The sequence below is a fragment of the Calypte anna genome, chromosome 15 (assembly GCF_003957555.1).
Source record: "Calypte anna isolate BGI_N300 chromosome 15, bCalAnn1_v1.p, whole genome shotgun sequence".
Lineage (NCBI taxonomy): Eukaryota > Metazoa > Chordata > Aves > Apodiformes > Trochilidae > Calypte > Calypte anna.
Genome location: NC_044261.1, coordinates 3,915,552 through 3,936,292, shown reverse-complemented (window position 1 = coordinate 3,936,292; position 20,741 = coordinate 3,915,552). Strand labels below are relative to the sequence as shown.

The following is a 20,741-nucleotide window of genomic DNA, read 5'->3' as shown; positions in this document are numbered from 1 at the left end:
TGCAAGAAATTCCTGGCTGGAAAGCAGGAGATTCAGTCAGAAGCATGAAGGAAACCCTGCTGTACACTGTTACAATGTGCTGTGTTATTGCTGTTGAATAATGGATGCAGAAAAGCCACACAAGACCAAAGATCTCTCTGTGGGGACATTTCCCAGCTGGGATGAACCAGGCAGCACACACTTTCTCATCAGCATGGATGGCCAGCAGAGGAAGATGAGGACTTCTCTCTCAGCATCCCTGGCCCTCTCTCTACATAGAAACCACCAGCGCAAAGGGCTCTGGGTCACTCTGTGGAAACGTTCCAACCCTGCACAACCTCTGGAGACCAAACATCACACAGTAGAAGCCCCATTGTCCCCTCAGGTCTGTGCCTTACCTTGATGACGTCTTCATCGGCCGATTTGCACTCAGTAGACTCAGAAACATCAACCACAGACCCATCCTCCTCCACAGCAACCACCTTGACTGGAACAGACACCGTTTTGCCCGTCAGAATGGCCGTGTTAAGGACCTCAGTGTCCTGTATGCACACAAACAGAGATGAGGGATGAGCATTAGGGAAGCATAAATCCATAAGAAGGCTGCAGGGGAGAGAGGGAGGAACCAAACCCCTGCCAGGGATGTAGCAGCAATCACACCCTTCCTTGCACGCACCCTTTAACCTCCCTGCAGACAGTGGTTTAACCAATTTTTAAACCATGCATGGTTGCATCTTGAACCATGGGGATTTTCTCTTTTTGAGCCCATTTACAGGTCTGGCTGTTGTGGCAATGAAATCTGTAACACAGTCATGTGCTAAGGCAGAACCCCAGCTCTATTCATTTATGATTTCCAAGGGTTGTCAGCAGCCCTTCTCATCCCTTTGCCCCAAATCATGCTAGAGATTTGGGTACTCATTACCAAGTATTCCAGTAACAGCTTTTCTTCCTCACTGCTCCAGTTAACAGTGCTGTGAGGTGACTATTTTCCCTTTTTCAGGTCATAAATACATGGTGAGAAAAACTGATTATGAGGCAGGGTATTGCAAACCAAGAGATGCCATCTATGTGCATTTTTTTAAATCTTTCCCCATCAAAATCCCACCTAGAGATATCTTATCACATTTATCTCTAATCCTGACAAATTCACAGAACTGACACTCTAATGACTCCATTAACACAGCCTTCCTCTGTGTCTCAGTATGGTTGCAGCTTGATTAATTACTCCAAATGAGCTGCTACAGAGGTGCCTGCCTTGCATTAGCAGATATGCAGGAGGCAGGGGAGCAGCCTCCAAAGGCCTGCAGAGCAGCTTGACTGCTTCAGCCACTGCAGACCCAAATCCTGCCATCCATGTGGGGCAAGGAATGATATGGCCTTTCCCAGGGATTCAGTTCAGACTTCTCAGAAAAGCCTGTGATAGGAAATACTGCTTTGAATCAATCTGCTTTTCATTTTTCAACTTCCATAAAACTAATTGCTTTGCCAGTTGTGGAAAAAAAAAAAAGTTGGTTCCAACTAATCTAACTTTGAATTCCATTATTAGAATTGGTGGAAGGAGAAATGGATTTCAGTGAAAAATTTGATGGCAGCTTGCATAGGGAGATATATGCACTATCATTTGCTTCTGTCTGCTAGCTAGATTGATAGAAAATAATGGGCATTGACCACAAGCTAGGGACAGCTGGAGAAGACCAATAAATACTTGCAACTAAGATGTATTATTAATCAATATTCAGAAACTTCTACAAAAAGCACCCTGAATTAAATAAGTTGAAGTACTAATAACACCAGTGCCAGCTAACTGATATAGTCTACTAGAGCTTTATGGGCAGTCATGTTCCAGAAAAGCCTTTAAGCATGTACTCAAGTCCATTTCTGTTCAGAACAGCACTAAAAGTATGTGCTCAACTTGACACTTAAACTTCAATGTGATTTAAGCATGTGTTTAAGTGTTGTCCTGAATAGAGATGCTTTTCTGAATAATACCTCAGGAAATAAATACCCTGTCTTTGTTCTATTCTCTGTAAGGCACAAACCAGATGTTTTACACAGTAAATGACTGCCTAGTGTTTGTTTGTGCTGAATGGGCTTATTTATAACCAGCTGCTATCCATGAGGGGGGGACACTGGGAAAGAGAGAAGGATGTGATGAACATGAAGCGTGAAAGAGCAACTGTACAACTTTTACAAAGACTGAGGTTTGAACACAACTGAGAAGAAAATTTGCTGCCAGGTGAAAGAAAACAATTCAAGGCACCTTGGGTGGAAAGAGGCTGTATAAGACAAAGAGAAACTGAGGGTCATTCATTTACAAGTATGTTAGAGAAGAGGTAATTAAATTTCACCAAACCGACAGCAAATAAGGCCCAGACTATCAACCCAATATAATCAGGTGCCAGATATCCAGTGAAGACATGGTTATCCTGTTTCAAAATCCTCCCAAAACCAGTTTGCCAGCACAGTATTTCTAAACCTTTTTTTCAACATCAGTCTCTTCAGTGCATCAGGGGAAACAGTATTTTAGCCAGGGTATAAACAATGATCACAGAACTAGTTCTACTTCCAAACCCCCTCTCTACTTGCACTTGTATCAAATTACAGCCTCATTCAAAGCCCCACTGAGTCACAGATGAAAGGCTTATTCTTTTGACTTCGGTGGACTTGGAATCAGTTTCTCAACAGGCCACTACTAATTTTTTCTTTGGTTCTTGCTCTGTTCACTGTATCACCTCCTCATGTTGACCCCTCCTGTGTGTGACAAAGGATAAACAAAACCTCCATCTTCCTTTTAACTCTAAGTGCTACTCAGTCTGTCAGACTTAGATGCTTTGAAGAATAACAAAAGGTTTACAAAGACATTTGCATGCGTTTGCTATATTCCCTGTGAAGATGAGCATGAGAGAAGAAGTCTTAGAAGAGACACCTCAGCACCCCACTGTTTGTGGGTGTTCTGAAATAGGCTCATCGTAATCTGGAGACAAGCTCTGTCCTGAGCCCTCCCTCCTTCCAGGTGTGTACAGGGACTCACCCTGCTAATTACCTGCTGCTGCTGCACAAAACCTGCACTTCTCTGGTAAGCAATTCTACAATATAAATCAATATTTCAAGTACCTGATGCCTGAGCTGAGTGTTACACGAGTATAATAGGCTGTGTAAAGACCTTTTTAAAAGCTGGCTATTTATAAACTGAAAAAAATATTACCTGTGAGGAAGAAATATGAAGGCAGAACTGAACTAATTGACTGTCCTTTAGATTTAGAACCAGACTATTTTTTTCAGTGTCTTTTCAGCAAGTAGCATTTCATCTAGATCCTATTAGGCTTGCTTCATATCTTCATGATAGGGTTTACTGCATTAAAAAAATGTTGCTGAAGTTAAGTTACTTGTGATGGTTGTTTCTAACAGCATCTGAAATGTAGAGAGAGGCAATAATGGGGATTTACACAGGCAAGTGCTCCCACATGACACAACATCAGTGAAACAGCTGGAACAACACCCAGGGATCACCAGCACAAACCTCCAGCTGCTGACACTGCAAGGTTCCAAGTGAACACCAGGAATCTCTTCCTCTTTCTTTTGTCAAAGGTTTCGGTTGCAAGATTTTGACCAAAACCTTCAATGAAAGCAGCCCAGGTGGAAGCTGCACATTCACATTGCAGGCTCTACCCCAGAATAATGCTTCTGTGTGTGTTTATCTCCAGCTCCTTCTCTGTACCTGAATGCATTAGCACTTCAGCAGAGCTCTTCTTAATTACAACTGTAACCTGCTAATAGCATTTCTTTGTTGTCTGAAGGAATCTACTCCTCATCCAGCCTAGGCTAAATTAAAATTTAATACAACATCAGGTCGCAACAGAACTAGGAAGCAAATGACAGCTGTTTAATTAAAATCTAAAGCTGATTAGATGGCACTACTGAGAGAAATACTCAAGAGAAAGAGCAGAAAACTACTGAAACTCAAGGCCAGGATAATGGCTTTATTTAAATATGAATAAATCCTGTGCACAGCCATAGTAAATATTTGACAAGTCATTGCCTTGGACAAATGGGAGGGCAATGTGAATGGGGGATGTGTTAAGAGCCACAATAGAGTTGTGATGCTATTTTGTCTGTGTGTGATCAGAAACCAGGACTACTGAGGAATGACTACAATAGGCAGACACAAACCAGCTGAGAATATTCAGGCACAGAGTTCACAATAATTTGTCTTTAAACACCACCACACTGACCTAAATCTTCTTTAGGCATCTGACTCTAGCTTATCCAGCTACCGTGAGACAACATGACAGTTATTTCCCTCTTTTGGCTGAAAAATAAAGACATAGATTATGTGTCTCACAAGAAACCATTTCAGGATCCAGGAGCTGGACACAGGTTATCTAGATTCCAGCTCAGAGATGCCAGTGCATCTTTCCTGCTCCTTTGGGAGCAGACAGCACCTTTTCCATGAAGTCTGGCAGGGCACAGGAGTCCCATGCTGACCCAGTTTACTGTGACAGATATCATCCTTGTGATTAATGCAGAAGCTGGGTGTGGGTTTTTTTAGAAGTTAACAAAATATGCTACAGTATAGTAAACCCAATAAACACTCCATAGTAAATCAGGAGGGAAACCTAAAGCCAACCTTTTTCCACTGACAAATGCTACAGCTAAATGCCTTTTGGCATTTAGTGGAAATGACTGTCTTTAGTGAAGAAGGCACAGAGCTGAAACATTTGTCTGCAGAATTTCATTCCTTCATTATTACTTTTTTCCCCAGAGTGTACCACGTGAAAACACATTTGTAATATTAGAAAGAATCTTTAGGAACCAGTTCTCCTGCCTGGAAACAACTTCTCTCAGAAAATGGAAATTACAGGGCAGATTGTAACATGTGGGCTGGGCTAGGGAAGGTTTTTTTATTTGATAAATTATTCACCACATTTTTCTTCTGATTAGGCAAGGCAATACAAATCCATTAAGCAAGCTTAATATATAAATTAGATGCTTTGCTGAAATTATTATAATCCAAAGCAATTCTGTACTTTTTCCCCCCTCATAGCTGAACATCATTTTAGGTTTCCAATATATGATAATGTTTTCCAATACCTGTTAATGAAGACTGGTTGCTAGAAAGCTGTTTCTATTTTCCACTCTTATATCAGGTAAGATACACCATTTTGTCACCCAATGGTGAGAATGAACAACTGGGATTATATTTTTATGAAACAGTCCAAAACATGAACAAGTTTGCAAAGACTTCATGTTGCTCTTTGACTCTTTTTCCTCCCTACATTCATACAGCCAGTCCACTACATGGACCTGCTTGTGGCACCAAGTTTTCAGCAAGTTTTAGGTGTTTTCAGGTGTCAGTGAGGCTGAAGTGTAACTATGCACTGGTCCTGCCCTGCCCACCACAGGCAATGCTGGAAGGGCATCCACTCTCCCCTCCAACCTTCCTCTGTCTCCAGCTGTCTCCCCATTTCAGTTTCTTATCCAGCCTCTGATAGGTAGGAGTGATCAGTTGTGACAGATGGTAAATCACAAATACTGCAGGCTGTTGTGTCAAAGTTAAAGGTCATTCATTACCTCTTTTGTTTACCTGCATAATAGCTTTACTTCATATGGGGATCCCAAAGGAAGACCAGGCAGGTGCATCTATTCTGCAGGAGAAATTAATTAATGGAGAGTGAACCATACAAAGAGGTTCTTAATCACCACTTCTCACAGAACAATGTGAGCAGCAACCATCAGCCTAATTGAATATTATTCTAGATGTATATTACACTGTGCTGCAAAACCAAGTTGCTATAGCACAAATAATCATGATATAGTGACTCCAAAGTGCAATCTTATTTCACAGTTTGTATTCTTTTGTCACAGGTACACTGAAGGAAGCTCTCATCTTAGCAGAATGTACCTGGCATTTGCCATCAGCCAGAGTGGTAATTCTGTCATGGAGTTCATGGAAACTAAAACTGAGATTTATTCCATTTCTAGGCTTTTTTTTATGAAGGAAATTCAGCTCATTTTGAGGTTTATGTAGGATGAATAAGCGAAACCTGCAGCTGAAGGTGAAACCTGATTAGACACACAGATACTGTCATATCTATGACCTGAGGCATTTTTACTTTATTTTTTATAACACAGAACAGATCTGCCCCCATTAAGCAAAGGTTCAGAACACAGCCTGGTGCACTTGGCAGAAGTAATTGCAACCTGTCAAGCAGTCTCCACTGTCTCAGCTAAGTACCAGTGCCTTCTGCATGAGCAAAAGACCTGAGATTGGGCTCATCCTATTCCACTTTATCCCATTATGTCTCAGTAGAGTTTATTCTCCAAACCTGCTGTGTTAAACATCATGACACCATTGCCCTGAAGTACATGCTCAAGGTGGAATAAAAGGGAAATTATTACAGCTGGAGAGCAACTATCACGCATCTGATTTTTGTTGTCTGCACAGAGTGGCACCAAGAGCTCCCACCTTGTGTTTCCTACACATCAAAAAATACAGGACTTGAAGTTGCCCTAAAATATGGTAAATCCTGCTTGCCATTCACACTGGAATTTAAACTATGTTTAGAGACCTGCATAGTACGTGAGGATTCATCTGCCAGGCTTGTGCAGTTCTTCTTAATAAAAAGGGATTGGTAACCACTCCTAAGCATATTTAGAATTTCACAGTTCATTTAATTCCAGAAAAACACAATTATGTTCTAATAAAATTGTGGGTCATCTCCAACTGAAATAAAAAATATCCCCCTGAATTCAGGAGGCTACAAAATGGGCAGAGCTGTCTACTCAAGAGCAATGACAGGAGCCTCGGTACAAACTGAGACACTAATGATTGTTTTCAAATAGCCAGGAAATAACAGTATGAACACTCCTTAAAGGCACTGGGTTTTCCACAGAAAGCTCTAGGGAGGCTGTGCTTTGCCTAGGTTATGGAATGTAACTACTGGATTCACCTTGAGTACCAACAGCAATCAAAGCTACAATTTTCTAGCTCTGTATCTTTGTCCCACAGGCTTAATAATATTTAACAGCATTGCAGGTCAGAAGAATTTCTTTCAGACATTTTGCTAATTCCTGTCCTAAAGGAGGGTTTTCTGAAGGAAATTCTATGCCACCAGTGCAATGGGAGAACTGGCAACCAACTGGCTTAAAAAGGCTTCAGTTTCACAAGTGCAAAACTCCAGACAGAAATATGAATTTGTTCATCACGTGAGTTTACTGCCACAATCTGTGTACTTATGTGTGTACCATGAGTGCTACCTGGGCAGAAATCCATGTCCTTCTGTAACAGCAGCTGCTTAATGCTATAGAAGAACGCACAAATTAATTACAGCTTGTCTACAAGGCTTCCCAACATCCTGCAGGAGCATCCTCTCAGGAAGGGAGAGTGGGGTCACTTTGAGCTTCAGATGCTGTGACTTGCTTCTTTAAGTCTCTCACAGAGTGGCTACAGGTTAAGAATATCCATTAGGAGCAGAAAAGGCTACATGGGAAAGCAACTGTGACATCATGCAAAGTCCTCTGAAATCCCCTGAGAGAAGAGACTGCCAAGCAATTGCTCCTCAGGGAGTTCAGAACTGGATTTTATGTCTTCTCCTGCAGTACAGTTCAAACACTGGGGTAAGCACAGAGCTCATCATGTACCACGTGAAGTCAATAAAGCTGTTTGTTCTGGGCAGAACTAGATGCACAAACTAACTGACTGTAGCTGAGAAGCACATCGTGGAGTTTAAAACGGAATAGAGGTCAGGAGATGTCCATTGTTCTGCAAAAGGGGGATATTATTTTCAAAGAACATGGGTCTGACAGGAAAGCCTCCTGCCTTACCCAAAAAAGGATTATTTTTTTTTCCTTTAAGATGGTCTGTCTTATCTGTCAGGGCCAGACTGCTGTACTTACTTATTTTACCTACTCTCAGAGGTAAAACACACACACACACACACACACACACTGCTGCAGGACTGGCTTTCCAAGACTACAGAGGATTTGGAGACAGCTTTTTTCCCCCAGCCTGCTCTCCCTCAGGAAGGAAGTTCTCCCCTCAAGGGCCTGCACCTAGGCATTCATTCCCTGGCAGTTTCAGTCTTTGGACAGCCTAAGTGACACACTGGAAGTTTTATCTCTCTCCCTTGTATTAAAGGGCTCAGATTTAGAGCTTGGACTTGATATCTCGAATTAGGGGAGAGAAACTCTGTCCCTTCTTGTTTTCAGAAATAAAAAAACCAGTAGCTATCCATTCCTGTTAGCTCCTTTACTCCTTGGAGTTGGCAGTACTCCACAATTTTTACTCCACTGTATGTTTCCTACAGTGCCATTGACTTCACAGATGATATAACCACACCTTTTATCTACTTCACTTCATGAAGCTGCCTGCTGCTGGATTTGAGGCAGTGAAAATAAAAAGAAGGAAGTACCTGGCAGACCAGGCATCAGCCTTTACTATCTGTGCACACTCAGAACTTCCTGGTCCTTCAATTCACTGATTTGGGGAGCATCCATCAACAATATTGCTCATCCTTACTCTGCCACTCACCTAAACAAAGTTTTGCCTTTCAAGTCTTCAACATTTAGTTTCTTCTACAGAAGATGTCACCTGTCTGTGTTTAGAACTGCTTGGAAACTTTCTGGACAGCAAGGAAAAAAATTTCTCAACAAAAATGACAAAGCATAAAGAAGACACCTTTGAGAACATTTTACTTTGAAAAAAGTAAAATTAAAAATTGTGAATTTTTACAACTAAGAATATTGATTTGAGGTGAGGCTTTGAGAGTCTTCTGATTGATCGAAGGATTAATGGAGCTTTTTTTTTTTCTTTCCTCCTTTGCTTCTTGGCTTGAATTTTGGTCTTCATTTTAATTTTTCAATCTGTTCATCTTGTTTGTACCTGTTCAGAAGTGTTGCTCTGTTCTGACATGTCCCTGGGTCTGATTATTTCTTTTTGGTTCATCTTTTATAAAGAACAACCCCTTTTTTAGTTAAGTTCAGAATGAAATCCCATTCTTTTTTTTCATGATCACATTTCTCAGTGAACAGTGCATTTATTTCCTGCAGAATAGGACAATCTCATCTGTGTTTAAAAAGCTGAGCCACTGCTTTCAGAACATCAGTAGTTTTAGAATCCAACAGCTCTTAGGGGACACAGTCCCTCAACCTAAAGAAAGTTTTAAGAACCAGAAAAGGCTGACTGGATTCTGCTCTCAGCCTGACTGGTGCAAGAGGGAGTAATTATAATAAAGATCATCAAGTAACACAAATGCAAAAGTCCTAAGAAATCAGGATCACACTATTTAATTTTTCATCTTTTCCCCTGCCTCTCTCTCATCTGTTCTAAAAATGACATATTGAATGATTTATTTAAATTACTCCTTATAGTACCTTGTCTTTCCACAATACTTCAAAACCTGTTCTCAGCTCTGCCAAGGACAACAGAACAGTTATCTCCATTATACAGCTAAAATAACTGAGGCAGAAGAGATCCCACCAGGCCAGTGTTGGATCAAGAAACTGAATCCATATTCCCAAGGTTCCTGATTTTTCTGAGAGGCTATCTTCAGGCTGTTGGGTCTGTAGAATTTAAATACCTATTCCCTCATCTTCCCTATTAAATGGTTTTTTGGCATAACAAGTAAATGCCCAGCACACACCTTCTCAAACAATTTATTGGTTGGTTTACTGAAATTCAGCTGTGCAGCAAAACAAGTATCAGTGACTGTAAAGAAGGGCTTCAAATAAAGCCACCAGTAACAGATGCATGGAAAGAAAAAACCACTGATACCTTTCCTAAAGGGAAAATGATAATTCCATACTTAGCTGTGTTGGTTTGGTCTGGGATAGAGTTAATTTTCTTCATGGTAGCTCATATGGGGTGGTGGTTTGGATTTGTGCTGAAAACAAAGTTGATAATGCAGAAATGGTTTTGCTGGTGCTGAGCAGCACTTACACACTTACAATAACACCAGCACATACTCTGATACCACAGGTAGCTGAATGCACTCAAGAGAAAAATCACAGAATACCTCTCAATATGAAACTACTGCAAACCAGCCCACTTAGAGACAGCTTCCAATGGCACCTCACTGCTGGTTTGAAATGCAGCAAGACAGTAGGCAAGGGGGATGACACTGATGTTTCTCAAGAACAGAAATAGAAAGTGACAGTATTATTGGTTTCCAGTAGAAATATTCTGTAAAGAGACATAGGTCTTCCACTTATTATTCTATGAAAGTATGTACCTAAATCACAGCATGTTTCTTCAATAAAGAATTTTAATAATAGTTTCTTGTCCTTACACCTCAGAGCCAAGCTCAGTCCAAGCAGGGACTCCACAGACTCCAATGTAAACTTTTAAACCATTTTAAAACTACATGAAGTAGTGGCTGACTTGCTTTTCCATCTCAACCAAAGGCATGAAGGACCAAAGAAAAAAGACATTTAACCTTTCTTCCAGAGTATTATCTTTATAATTAGTCTTTAGAAATCATTAAGGTATTATTTGAATTCAGACTATGATCTGTTTCTTCAGAAGCTGATACATTAAGAGTAATGGGAAAAATACTGATCTTCCAGAAAGGTGAACTAGAGGAAAGAAAGGAAAAAGAGAATTACCCAATTTATGTTGAAGAACTCATATGCAAGAAGTGCCTTGGTAGAGGAAAACTTCTCCCATGTGCAGACATTTTACTTAATGTGAGAACACAAAACGACAGAGCCTGACTCAGCTGCATTAGATCACCACTACTGGGCTGTTCAAATGGAATGAGTATTTGCTAGTCCCCTCCATTAAGGAAATCTATCTTCTTTAAAATTGGCTGTGTTAACCATTCATTCTTTGCTTTTGCTCTAAAAATGGGCTGATTTCCAAGTGATAATACATTTATTTCTGCTTTTGCAATACCAATTTCAAGTTGTTTACTGCTGTAAGGTGGGAAGGAGGCCAGGTCTAAGGCTGGAGTCCATGTGCTGCAGCTGATGGGGGCCTCTTGCTGCATGGCAATTGCTCCTGCTACTTGGACAGACAAATCTAGGGGAAGATGTTTTTTCCAGAAGACACAGCTTAAGAAAAGACATTTTGACATTTTTGGCATTTTGACACCATTTTAGCAAAGGATTGACAAAGAAGGACAAAGGATTGCACCTAAATGCCTTCAGAAATGTAACACAGAATTCCATCTCAAAAATGCTTTCAGCTGAAAGCACCCTATACAATTACCACACAGAAAAAGGCATGGTCTCCACACCTTTCACTTTTTATAATTTTGATTCTTACCCTTTTTCTTCTGCATTTTGAATAGTCAGCCACATTCTCCCTCCCTGATGACATCTCACCTCCTCAGTGGTTGAAATGCACTCAAGTGGCACAGATGTGGACCAGTACTTCCCACATTTTAAAATGTTCCTCCAAAATGGAGGGTCTTATATAAATCTAATTATAAGCTCTCACACTTACACGACTGAATTTTAAAATTTTCTAGGCAACAGGAATGATCTAAAAATACATGAAGTGGATCTTGAAACATAAATAGTGTCTCAATACAACTTTGTTCCTTTGCTGCAATGCAACTTCATAATTTTCTAAAGCCCAAGAATCACTTCCAGAAGGAATCTTGTAAAAAAGAAGCAAAAGAGATGAACCAATTTTTCACTCCTCATTCTCCTGTTTTCCTGCAGGTTGCTTTTGAACGACAAATTTTTGGTCTTTTCATGGCCAATATGATACAAAGTGCCCAACCAGTGCCCAACTTCTAAACTCTCTAGAGCACAACAAATACATCACACATACCTTTGTATCCCTTTTTCATTTTTGTTAGATGACATTGACATTTAACTAAGTGCCCACTCTCCTAAATGTAGCAGCACCTGGCATTTTAATACTGCTTTTCTTCCTTATTTTTCATGAAGGAAACTGTACAAGTTGTTGTCCATTTTGATTTGGATTTTCCCTGCAGTAACACTGGAGCTGAACTCTGGTCCACGTATCCAATGCAACCCAACAAAAGCTCTTACAGACAACAACCCAGAATAAAACTGCAGCCTTCTTCCTAATGAAGAGCTGTGACAGGAGGGGAAGAGCTGATGTCCAAGTTTCCCAGCCAGGTAGTGCTGGGCTGTGTCACTGATGAGGCTCAGAAACAGCAACAGCCTGAGCCAGAGTCAATCTTGGAGATGGGAAGCAGCAGCACTTCCCCAGGCAGCCACCTACCAGTGCTGGCTCCAGGCAGCCACAGCTTACAGCAGCTTCTCTCTCTGCAGCACCACTTCTGTTTTCCTACCAGCCTCTCACCCCCTTTTCTTGGCCAAGAATCTCATAAACAGAGTTCCAATCTAAAAAGCCTTATTCCAGCTATTCAGTCCAGCAGGGAATAAATCTAGAATCTGGGAAATGTAGTGCAGAAGAACAGATTGTAGAATGTGTTAAGCAGAGATGTGTGTAGCTACTGTAATCTTTATTTCAGCAACTTTTATAATAACTCTTTGCACTTACTCTGCACAGTCTCCTGGGGAAAACCAAGCCAGAAACTCTACCTTTGACTAGAAAAATATTGACATGCAAGATGGACTGGGATATTGTATATAAAGATTTTGCTATTTTTACATGTCCAGTGATATTTAGAAAGGTTGGAAATTACGTTTAGATTTTATCTCTTTCTGGTCAAATGGATCACCAGAAGAATTTTCTGACAGTGGCTGCAATTCAGTGGCAGCAAATATGCAGAAAATGTGCAAGGTTCTAGAATTCCATTCATGAAATAAAGCAAAGTGAATTCAGATGAGGTGGGAGCTTTGGCCATTTCATGTGTGTAGAATTTTTGGATCAAAACACACCTGAAATACACCTCTCTCCAGGGCAAAGTTTCTTCCCAAAGTTTTCTGATATGCATTTCACCGATGACTAAAACTTCACAGTTAGTATTTTGTTCTCACATCCACAAGAAATGGTATGAACATTATTATAAATTGAAAACAAAATACACAATGATTACTTGAGTAGATTAACCTCTGAAACACCTGGACAGCTGTTTCAACATACTCTGTCTTTGAGGCCAATATGCTGAAGCAGCTGTTCTAATATGTTAGGTAAAATTGCCTGGTTTGTTTTGCAATGGGAATATTCTTGGTCTATTTCATATTTTAGTCACTTCAATGTACAGCTGGAGCACTGCCAAAATCTTCTATAATTTGCATACGTGTTTTTCCTCCTTGTTAGAAATTTCACTGATATCAACTCATTTCTTCAACAATATGCTCAAAAATAAAGTCAAGTGCCTCTCTGTCACCTCAATATGGAATCCAGATCCAATGCACACTGTTGACTGTTGCAAGATGCTCACAGAATGGATGAATGAATTTGATTATTTTTCTCTGCAGCTTTCCAATAGCACAAATGTTTCTTAACTGGAAAGAATGTTTGGGTTCATGGCACTTTCCCTTGTTTCCATGGCAACTCAACACACAGACATGTGCAAACACACACGTGCACACTATTAATACTCTTCTGATCTCAGAGATTTCTTCTTTATCAATGAAACACTCGGCAGCTTCTGCAGTAATGAAGCCTCAGACAAACTTCTCACAGAGTAACTCACAGCAGAAAAACATCCAGGGAACTTTTCCCTTCCATTGTGATCTTACATCGTACATTTCAGAATCTCTTTGTGTCAAGGTCTCCTGTCTCTTATAGCCTCATAAAGAATCCTGAGTCCACCTTGCAGTGGCCTTTCTGCATTGCAATGCTCTCCACCTGGTACTTCCAAAGAGAAGGAAATAACCTGGGAGGTTGGTTTGCAGAATCACACACACAGTCACAGAATTGTTCTGGTTGGAAAAGACCTTTTAAAAATCATCAAGATCAAACATTAACCTCACTTTGCGGAGTCCAGTGCTAAACCACGACCCTCAGCACCACATCTATGGAGCTTCTAAACCCCTCCAGGGATGTTGATTCAACCATTTCCCTGGGCAGACAGTTCTAGTATTTAATAACCCTTTCAGTGAAGAATTTTGTTTGAACATCCCAAAGACAGAACTGTTTGCATATGCATGTCTATTTCCTTCCAAGAGTACGGGTGGCACTTTGGGCTCAAGGCAGGGTATTACCAGCTCAGCAAGCCCTGAAGGAGCCAATCTGTAGAACTCGCATGGCTGCACCTGGCACTTAGCATGGGACCACAGCTGAATCTGCTCTCTCTGTTTCATTCTGAAACTCATTTCAGAACAAGAAAAGCCCAGGCACAAAAATGATTTGTCATGCTCAGCACTCCAGGCTAAATTCACATTTATACCCTCTGATTCTCAACTGTAACCCTCACTGGAATTTGCTTAATTGTTGGGCTTTTAAGAGCTAGGGGTCAGGTACAGACACTGAATAATGAGCACAAACTGCACAGGCAAAGTAAGAGTCTGACCAATTCTGCTCTTTCTCTGCAAAGTGAGACATAACAAAGAAGGGAGGCAGCTGGAAACTGGGGGATGTTTTGAAAGAAAGCACTTGGAATCTCTTCTGATTTATTGTTGTTTCCATCTATCTGATTTTTTTCCCTCTGCATAACAGAAAAGCCAGAAAAGCCTCATGATTGCCATATTGCCTTGGGTTTGTGTACTTGTGGTTCCCCCACTGAATGTCAGTGTTTTCTGGGTTTTCAGAGTACATCAGGCTTTGGACCAGAGTTGGTTCTTTCCTCTTTAAATATCCTGTTTGTGAAAAAAAAAAAATAAAAAATAAAAAATAGAGAGAATGGTGGTTCACACAAACCTGGTCAATCTGGAAATCTGCCATTTCCAAAATAAAACCTCCTTTTAAAATACATGCCAGGGATATTTGCAATAATATTAAGTTAAATGGCAATGCAAACTCAGGGCAAGACAAGGCAAATCCAACCCAAGTGTCTCCCTCAGATTTCACTTTTACCAGCTATGGCCATAAACATGATTTACCTCCAAGCTTAATGGAGAGCAATTAGGCTGAAGTGGGACTCTGCTTCTGCTGCATCCTGCTCAGCTTCGGGGCTGATTTAGCAACAGCTGTCTGTGATTTATTAGCTAGAGAACATGGTACAGTTCCATTAACATCTGCCCAACATCTCTGCATTTTACAGCAGTGACACAAGGGAACGTGAACCACTTTTCTGTAAATTAACCTGGGATGCTCCTCCTCCTCTGCATAAGTATTCAGAGCTGTAGTGTACATGGCTCTATTCTATCATAAAGAAAACCCAGAAAAATCATTCCTCTTACTTGCTAGATCCAAAGTTGCATTATGTCACCTCTTCTTTTTAAGCAGATTTTTAAAGAGCAAGATCTTCAGTAAATGCTATGGCACCTTCCTAATCTCTATAGGAGCTCCACGATCTTATCCTAAGGAAATATTTTATATATACAATTCCCTTAATTCATGCACTCCCTAACTTTTCACAATTGCTGCTTTTCATTTCCACACCATGTAGCCTTAATGAGCTTAGGTTATTTTGTATAACAAGCTCCTATTTATAAATGGTTTATAAAGGAGACTAATCAATATTTAACAGGCATTTAAGTGTGTAATAGACACGTATAGTGTGTCTTAGAGAAGGTTATAACCATTCACAGAATGGTTATGAATACTGGTAAGCTCTGGCTTCTAAGTAACCCACTGGGCAATGTGATTCTGTGATGATTTTAGTAGCAGGTTATCCAGTTAATAACATTTTTATTAATGACTAAGTCTTGGTAAACTATTTAAAATGGAATCCTGTTATTACAAGAAAGCAATTCTGTGACCTATCCCATTGACAGGTATTAGGGAGAAATTTGGAGGTTTGTTTTTTAAATGCCACTATCCTCTTGTGAAGGCTTCAACTGCTGCTGGAACATTTCCAATGCAAACACCACTGCAGTGTTATTCTGGGGTTTGAGCATTTTATCACAACTCCTTAGGGTTAAATTCTGCTCTAAGACACATAAATTTAAGTCTCACAGGAGCCACTGGAGCTGCTTGCTGTGCATATCTCTGCATGGAGGAGTGCACAACTTAGCCTTTTTATTTACAGAGCCATTAATTAAATTACTGCAATTAAATATCAAATCAAATTGCACTAAGATAACATGAAGCACACAGGAAGGCAAAATCAGAGCTTGTATTAGGGTTAATGGGAGCTACACGTGGTTAATTTTTAATTCACTTCTCTACAAACCATGCCCCGAGGATGTAGCTTACTTAAACTGACATACACAAAAACAACATTTATTTATGCAAATATTTTTACCATGTCCTAGTTTTTGTATCATTTCCAATCGTTTGTGTGTTCTCCTGCTATTCTTCTGGTAAGGCAAGTTACCCTCAGTGAAATAGAAGAGCTTTCTAAATGACAGTTTCTGATCAGCTCAGAGCAGTTGAGCACCACTAACTTGCTGTTAGTCCATAGTGCATTTGCTTCATTCAAATCCCATCAAAATTATGATTTTCTGCTTTATTTTCAGTCTAACTCTGTTCTAATTAACTGAGAGTAATAAAGGTGTCAGGGAAAAAAAAAAACCCACAATAAATAATTTTTTTTAAAAGTCAGAGGAATATATAAACCCTTTTTCTCCCCAGTCACACCCACACAACTGCCAACCTGTAGCACTGGGGTACTGACAGACCCACAGGGCCACTGTCCCACCAGCAGCAGTGCCTGTTCTGATGTCCCCTCTCCATACACATCCCAGCAACCACATCCCCCAAGCAGCTGGTGGCTAAGCAGGAGGTGAGCTCTGTCACTGCAGAGGTTTTGCATTGCCTTGGAAACAAAGGGAATCCCTTCAAAGTTCTGATTTTTTGCCAGAGCAATAAAGGGAAAGGACCAAGGTTTCGGTCCCTGGCGCTGCCGGGAGCGCATTACAGCCCAGCAGGAAAAGGAAATGGAGAGGTGGGAACTTCTCCTTCAGGAGCCATGCAAACCTCTGACTGGAACAGCAGCACTGAAATGGAAAATGGGATTGCATCAGACTCCTTGTAGATTCTTACTGTGTTCTCAGTTTAATGGTTTTCCGGAGATTTTTGCAGCAGAATTAAAAAATATATAAAAATGTTTCCTTATCCACTGATGAAATTAGAACAGAACTCTGTGTGCCCACAGCTCCAACTGGAGAAAAAACATCAAGAAGATTCAATATTTATGTAGTGTTTCATGGAATTTCAATAGAAAATCCAGTATAATTTCCCAATTAAAATCACCTACTAGTTGACTTATATCCATTACTATTATCTCAAGCCACTGTATATTGAAGCTGTTCACACAACAGTGTGATGTGACCACACATAGGTTAATAATTAGTAATTACTGTCTAGACAATTCACTGCTAGCTAGAGCTGAGTGAATATAATGAATTATTTATTTGATGAATTTTACATTCCTTTTCCTCTTTGTGAATTTCTCAGAACCAGTTTGGAAAACTTGAAAATGCACCCACTTATCAGAATTATTTTCTGTCAATAATTCTTTACCTGAGCATCTTAAAAAAAACCCAAAACCAACCAAACAAAAAAAAACCCCAATCAAACAAAAAAAAAACCCAAGCAAAACCACTATCTTAAAATGTGATTTGAATTCACATTGGGAGATATAAGCAGTAGCAGCCATTTGGATTATTGTTCTTTTTTTCTTGAGCAGATAGCCATGTAACTAGAAACTATGGAAAAGTACTGTTTAAAAAAACAAACAAACAGAAAACCACAGCAAAACAAAAAGCAAACAAAGCCCCAAACAACAGTTTGTAGTGATTTTGGCATACAAGTTATGTAATTAAGAAAACAACTTATGCAACTTATAAGCAACAACTGATCCTAAATTTAAATGGCAAATTTGCAACTGAAAATAACTGATAAATAGGAACCTCTGTGAACAGTTATTTGTACTATAAAACTTCTGGGAATTTATCACAGTACTTGTAGCTGTGTGGTGGATCTCTAACACACATCTTTTCACAAACAACCTGTCTGGTCATTTCCTGCTCACTGGAGATGCTGTTGCACAGCATCAGTCCCTGGGAGAGCCCAGACCTGGCTGCTGGGTGGGAGTTTCCAGCTGAGGTTTTATTACAGGATCCACCTGGACACACATTGACTCCCAACCCAGCAGGCACATGAGCTTCTGTGCCTCATCCTCTTGCCAGTGTAACTGGGCTGATTTGGACACACACAACTCACTGAAAGCTCACTGAAAATTCCCTTCTTTACTATCTGGAAGAGCCACAATTTACAGAGAAGTGTCTAACAGAGTTAAACAGCAACATTCATCCAAAAATCCCATAAATTACTATCTGGAGCTCCTGGTGTCTTAATGACTCTCAGAAATCCAGCCATGAGATGCTCTTGAAAAATTTCATCTCAAATTCTGTCAAGTGTAACTCTCAGTCATAGGGCTATCACACTTCATAGGGCTGGTGTTTCACTCAAATTGCTGTTCCCTAGAAACCAGATAATATTACATGGTAAAAATTGCTGATTTTTTATTGGCAGAGTTAGACTTGAGCTGGCAATCTAGAGGCAAAAAGCTAAACAACCATTATGGCTCTCTATTCTAACACAGAATTTAATGGTCTGTTTTTCCCTTTGAAATTTGCTCTTCATTAGGTGAGCTTCAAAATGGAGGCTGAAACAATGAGTGTTTTTACTTCTGCAGCAGATCAAATGCATTTTGACACCCATACTCTAAAAAAGAAATGATACATTAGAGGCAGAGTGATTTAAACCTCTAACAACACAGAGTACATCAGCCTGTTAACCCATGCAAGGCAAGCCAAAACGCTGCAGTGTCCAAATGGCTCCATATTTTCTTCCAACCAAACTCCAATTTTTGTGCCTCCTCCTCTTTCCCAGAGCCAAGCCGGCACCACAGGAATTAGCTTGCTCCTAAACATAGGGAAACAACATGAGGAGAAGGGATACACACAGGAATGGGGATGAATAAAGTGCAATTTTTGGATTATATTCTCTGCCTTTTTCCTCCTACTCCTGACAGTGCTCAGTGTGTAAATCCTGCTGCTGGAGGAGCTGAGAAGAGCAGGTTTGGGCTCTCACCCCAGCTTCAGTACAGGAGTCACTCCAGGACTGGTCTCCTGGCATTAAGGTTTGGGGCAGTGGCATTCCCAGAAGCTGTGAAAAGCAAGCTGGACTGACAGGAGTCATTGCCATTTCAGTGGATTTACCAAAGCAGAAATAGGAGGTCTCAAAGATTATGCAAAACTCAATTAGCTTCTCCCTGTCCTTGACCACAGATTTCAGTGTTTCCAACATTTCTTCCCTTGAAACATGATGGGATAATTCCTTCCCCTCCCCACACCAGGAATGCATTTGTAACCTCTCAAATAACCTGGACTTTGCAACGCCTGCTCCTGTCTACCCTCATCAGTCCTGACACCCTCACTCCCACCACCCCCATGAGGGAATCTTGTCTTCTGCCTGGAACTGATCTTGAAAGAGCTCCCAGATAAATGCCAACCAGAATAAAATGCACTTTTGCCTTCCAGCTCCACAGGAGGCAGAGTTGTGAAACTGCTAATTCAAGAACTTCAGAACTGAGCAACACAGAAGATTGTAAGGCTGTCCCAAAGCACCACGTTAGAGTATCTTGATTACCTTCATAAAACTGTAGCTTAGCAGTTTCAGTAAAGCTGAAGCATCTTTGGAAGAAATTTCTTTATACACAATAGCTGTTTATAGGCTACATTACAACTTCTAAAGCTCTCTGATTGCTGCTCTGCTCCACCTTTATGGTTCTATTTTAATTGAATTAAAAAAATAGAAATTACATGTAAAATAATTCCTAAGCCTAACTGATAGTGGGGCCTTGTACATCAGAACAAACCACATTAAGGTCAATGCCAGCTTTGAACAGGAGTTGTGTTCCATACAAATGACTGCTTTGTAAGAAAAGCTTTCAGAGCAACGTGTACATAAGAAATGTAATACAGCATCTGTTTGGCAAGAACATGGTCTGTTTGCATAAGCTAAGAACTATAGATAGCACCCCTACATGTACACACAATACAAAATTAATTAATGCATAAGGGCCTCAACTTGCTGTAAATCTTATAAATACAGGCTGACAATTAAATAGTCCTAATAAGACTTACTCTCCAGCTAACAGAACAGCTCAAAAACAAATATAATTTTGTTCACGTGTGCCCATTATATTAATGTGCTGATTTAATTAACAGTAATTTCAGGATCTCTGAGATTTCTTCTCTGTTTTACAAATGATGCCCTTTTGATGAGGGCTTTAGTTCAAATTACTGGCCAATCAGCTGTAGATGAAGACTAGAATGCTAAGTTAATTGGCAATAAAACCAGAATGAGCACTCTGGAAAAAATTACAGATGAGCCAAATTATTGGGTAATTGTTAAGGAAGAAGAAGAGCCTCATTTTAGTTAGACAAAGTAAAAGCTTTGCTGCTCCCTCCAGCACACTGTGTTTCCCTGATCTGGGTCCTGCTAATGCCCTGAACTGCTCCCAAAAACCACTCCAGGTTGGCTCAGCTCATCCCTCTTGCAATCTCTCTGTCAAGATGTTTGCTGTGCCCTTATTCCTGTGCTGCAGGAGGTCCCCACCCATGACATTCTGCCAAGGGATTCCCCCATCAGCTTGCTCTGAGCTCCCATTGCCAAATTTTTCATAAAGCTAAATGAAGCAAACCTAAAAAACCCTCCAGAGGCAGCACAGCCACATCAGCTCAGTGGAAGAGAACCTCTTAGCATTTCCCTTGCACATTTATTATGGAACCAGCTACTTCTAACAAGATTTTAATGTCTG

At 40.3% G+C, this 20,741-nt stretch overlaps 1 protein-coding gene across 1 annotated transcript in view; it reads right to left on the bottom strand.

Annotated features, from left to right (window-relative positions):
• Positions 1-20,741, bottom strand: part of TMEM132B (transmembrane protein 132B) — a 209,615-nt gene that overhangs the window by 30,773 nt on the left and 158,101 nt on the right. Inside the window, exon 5 of the mRNA XM_030460487.1 lies at positions 378-521. Coding sequence (XP_030316347.1) covers positions 378-521 — 144 coding nt within the window. The remainder of the gene's footprint in view (positions 1-377; positions 522-20,741) is intronic.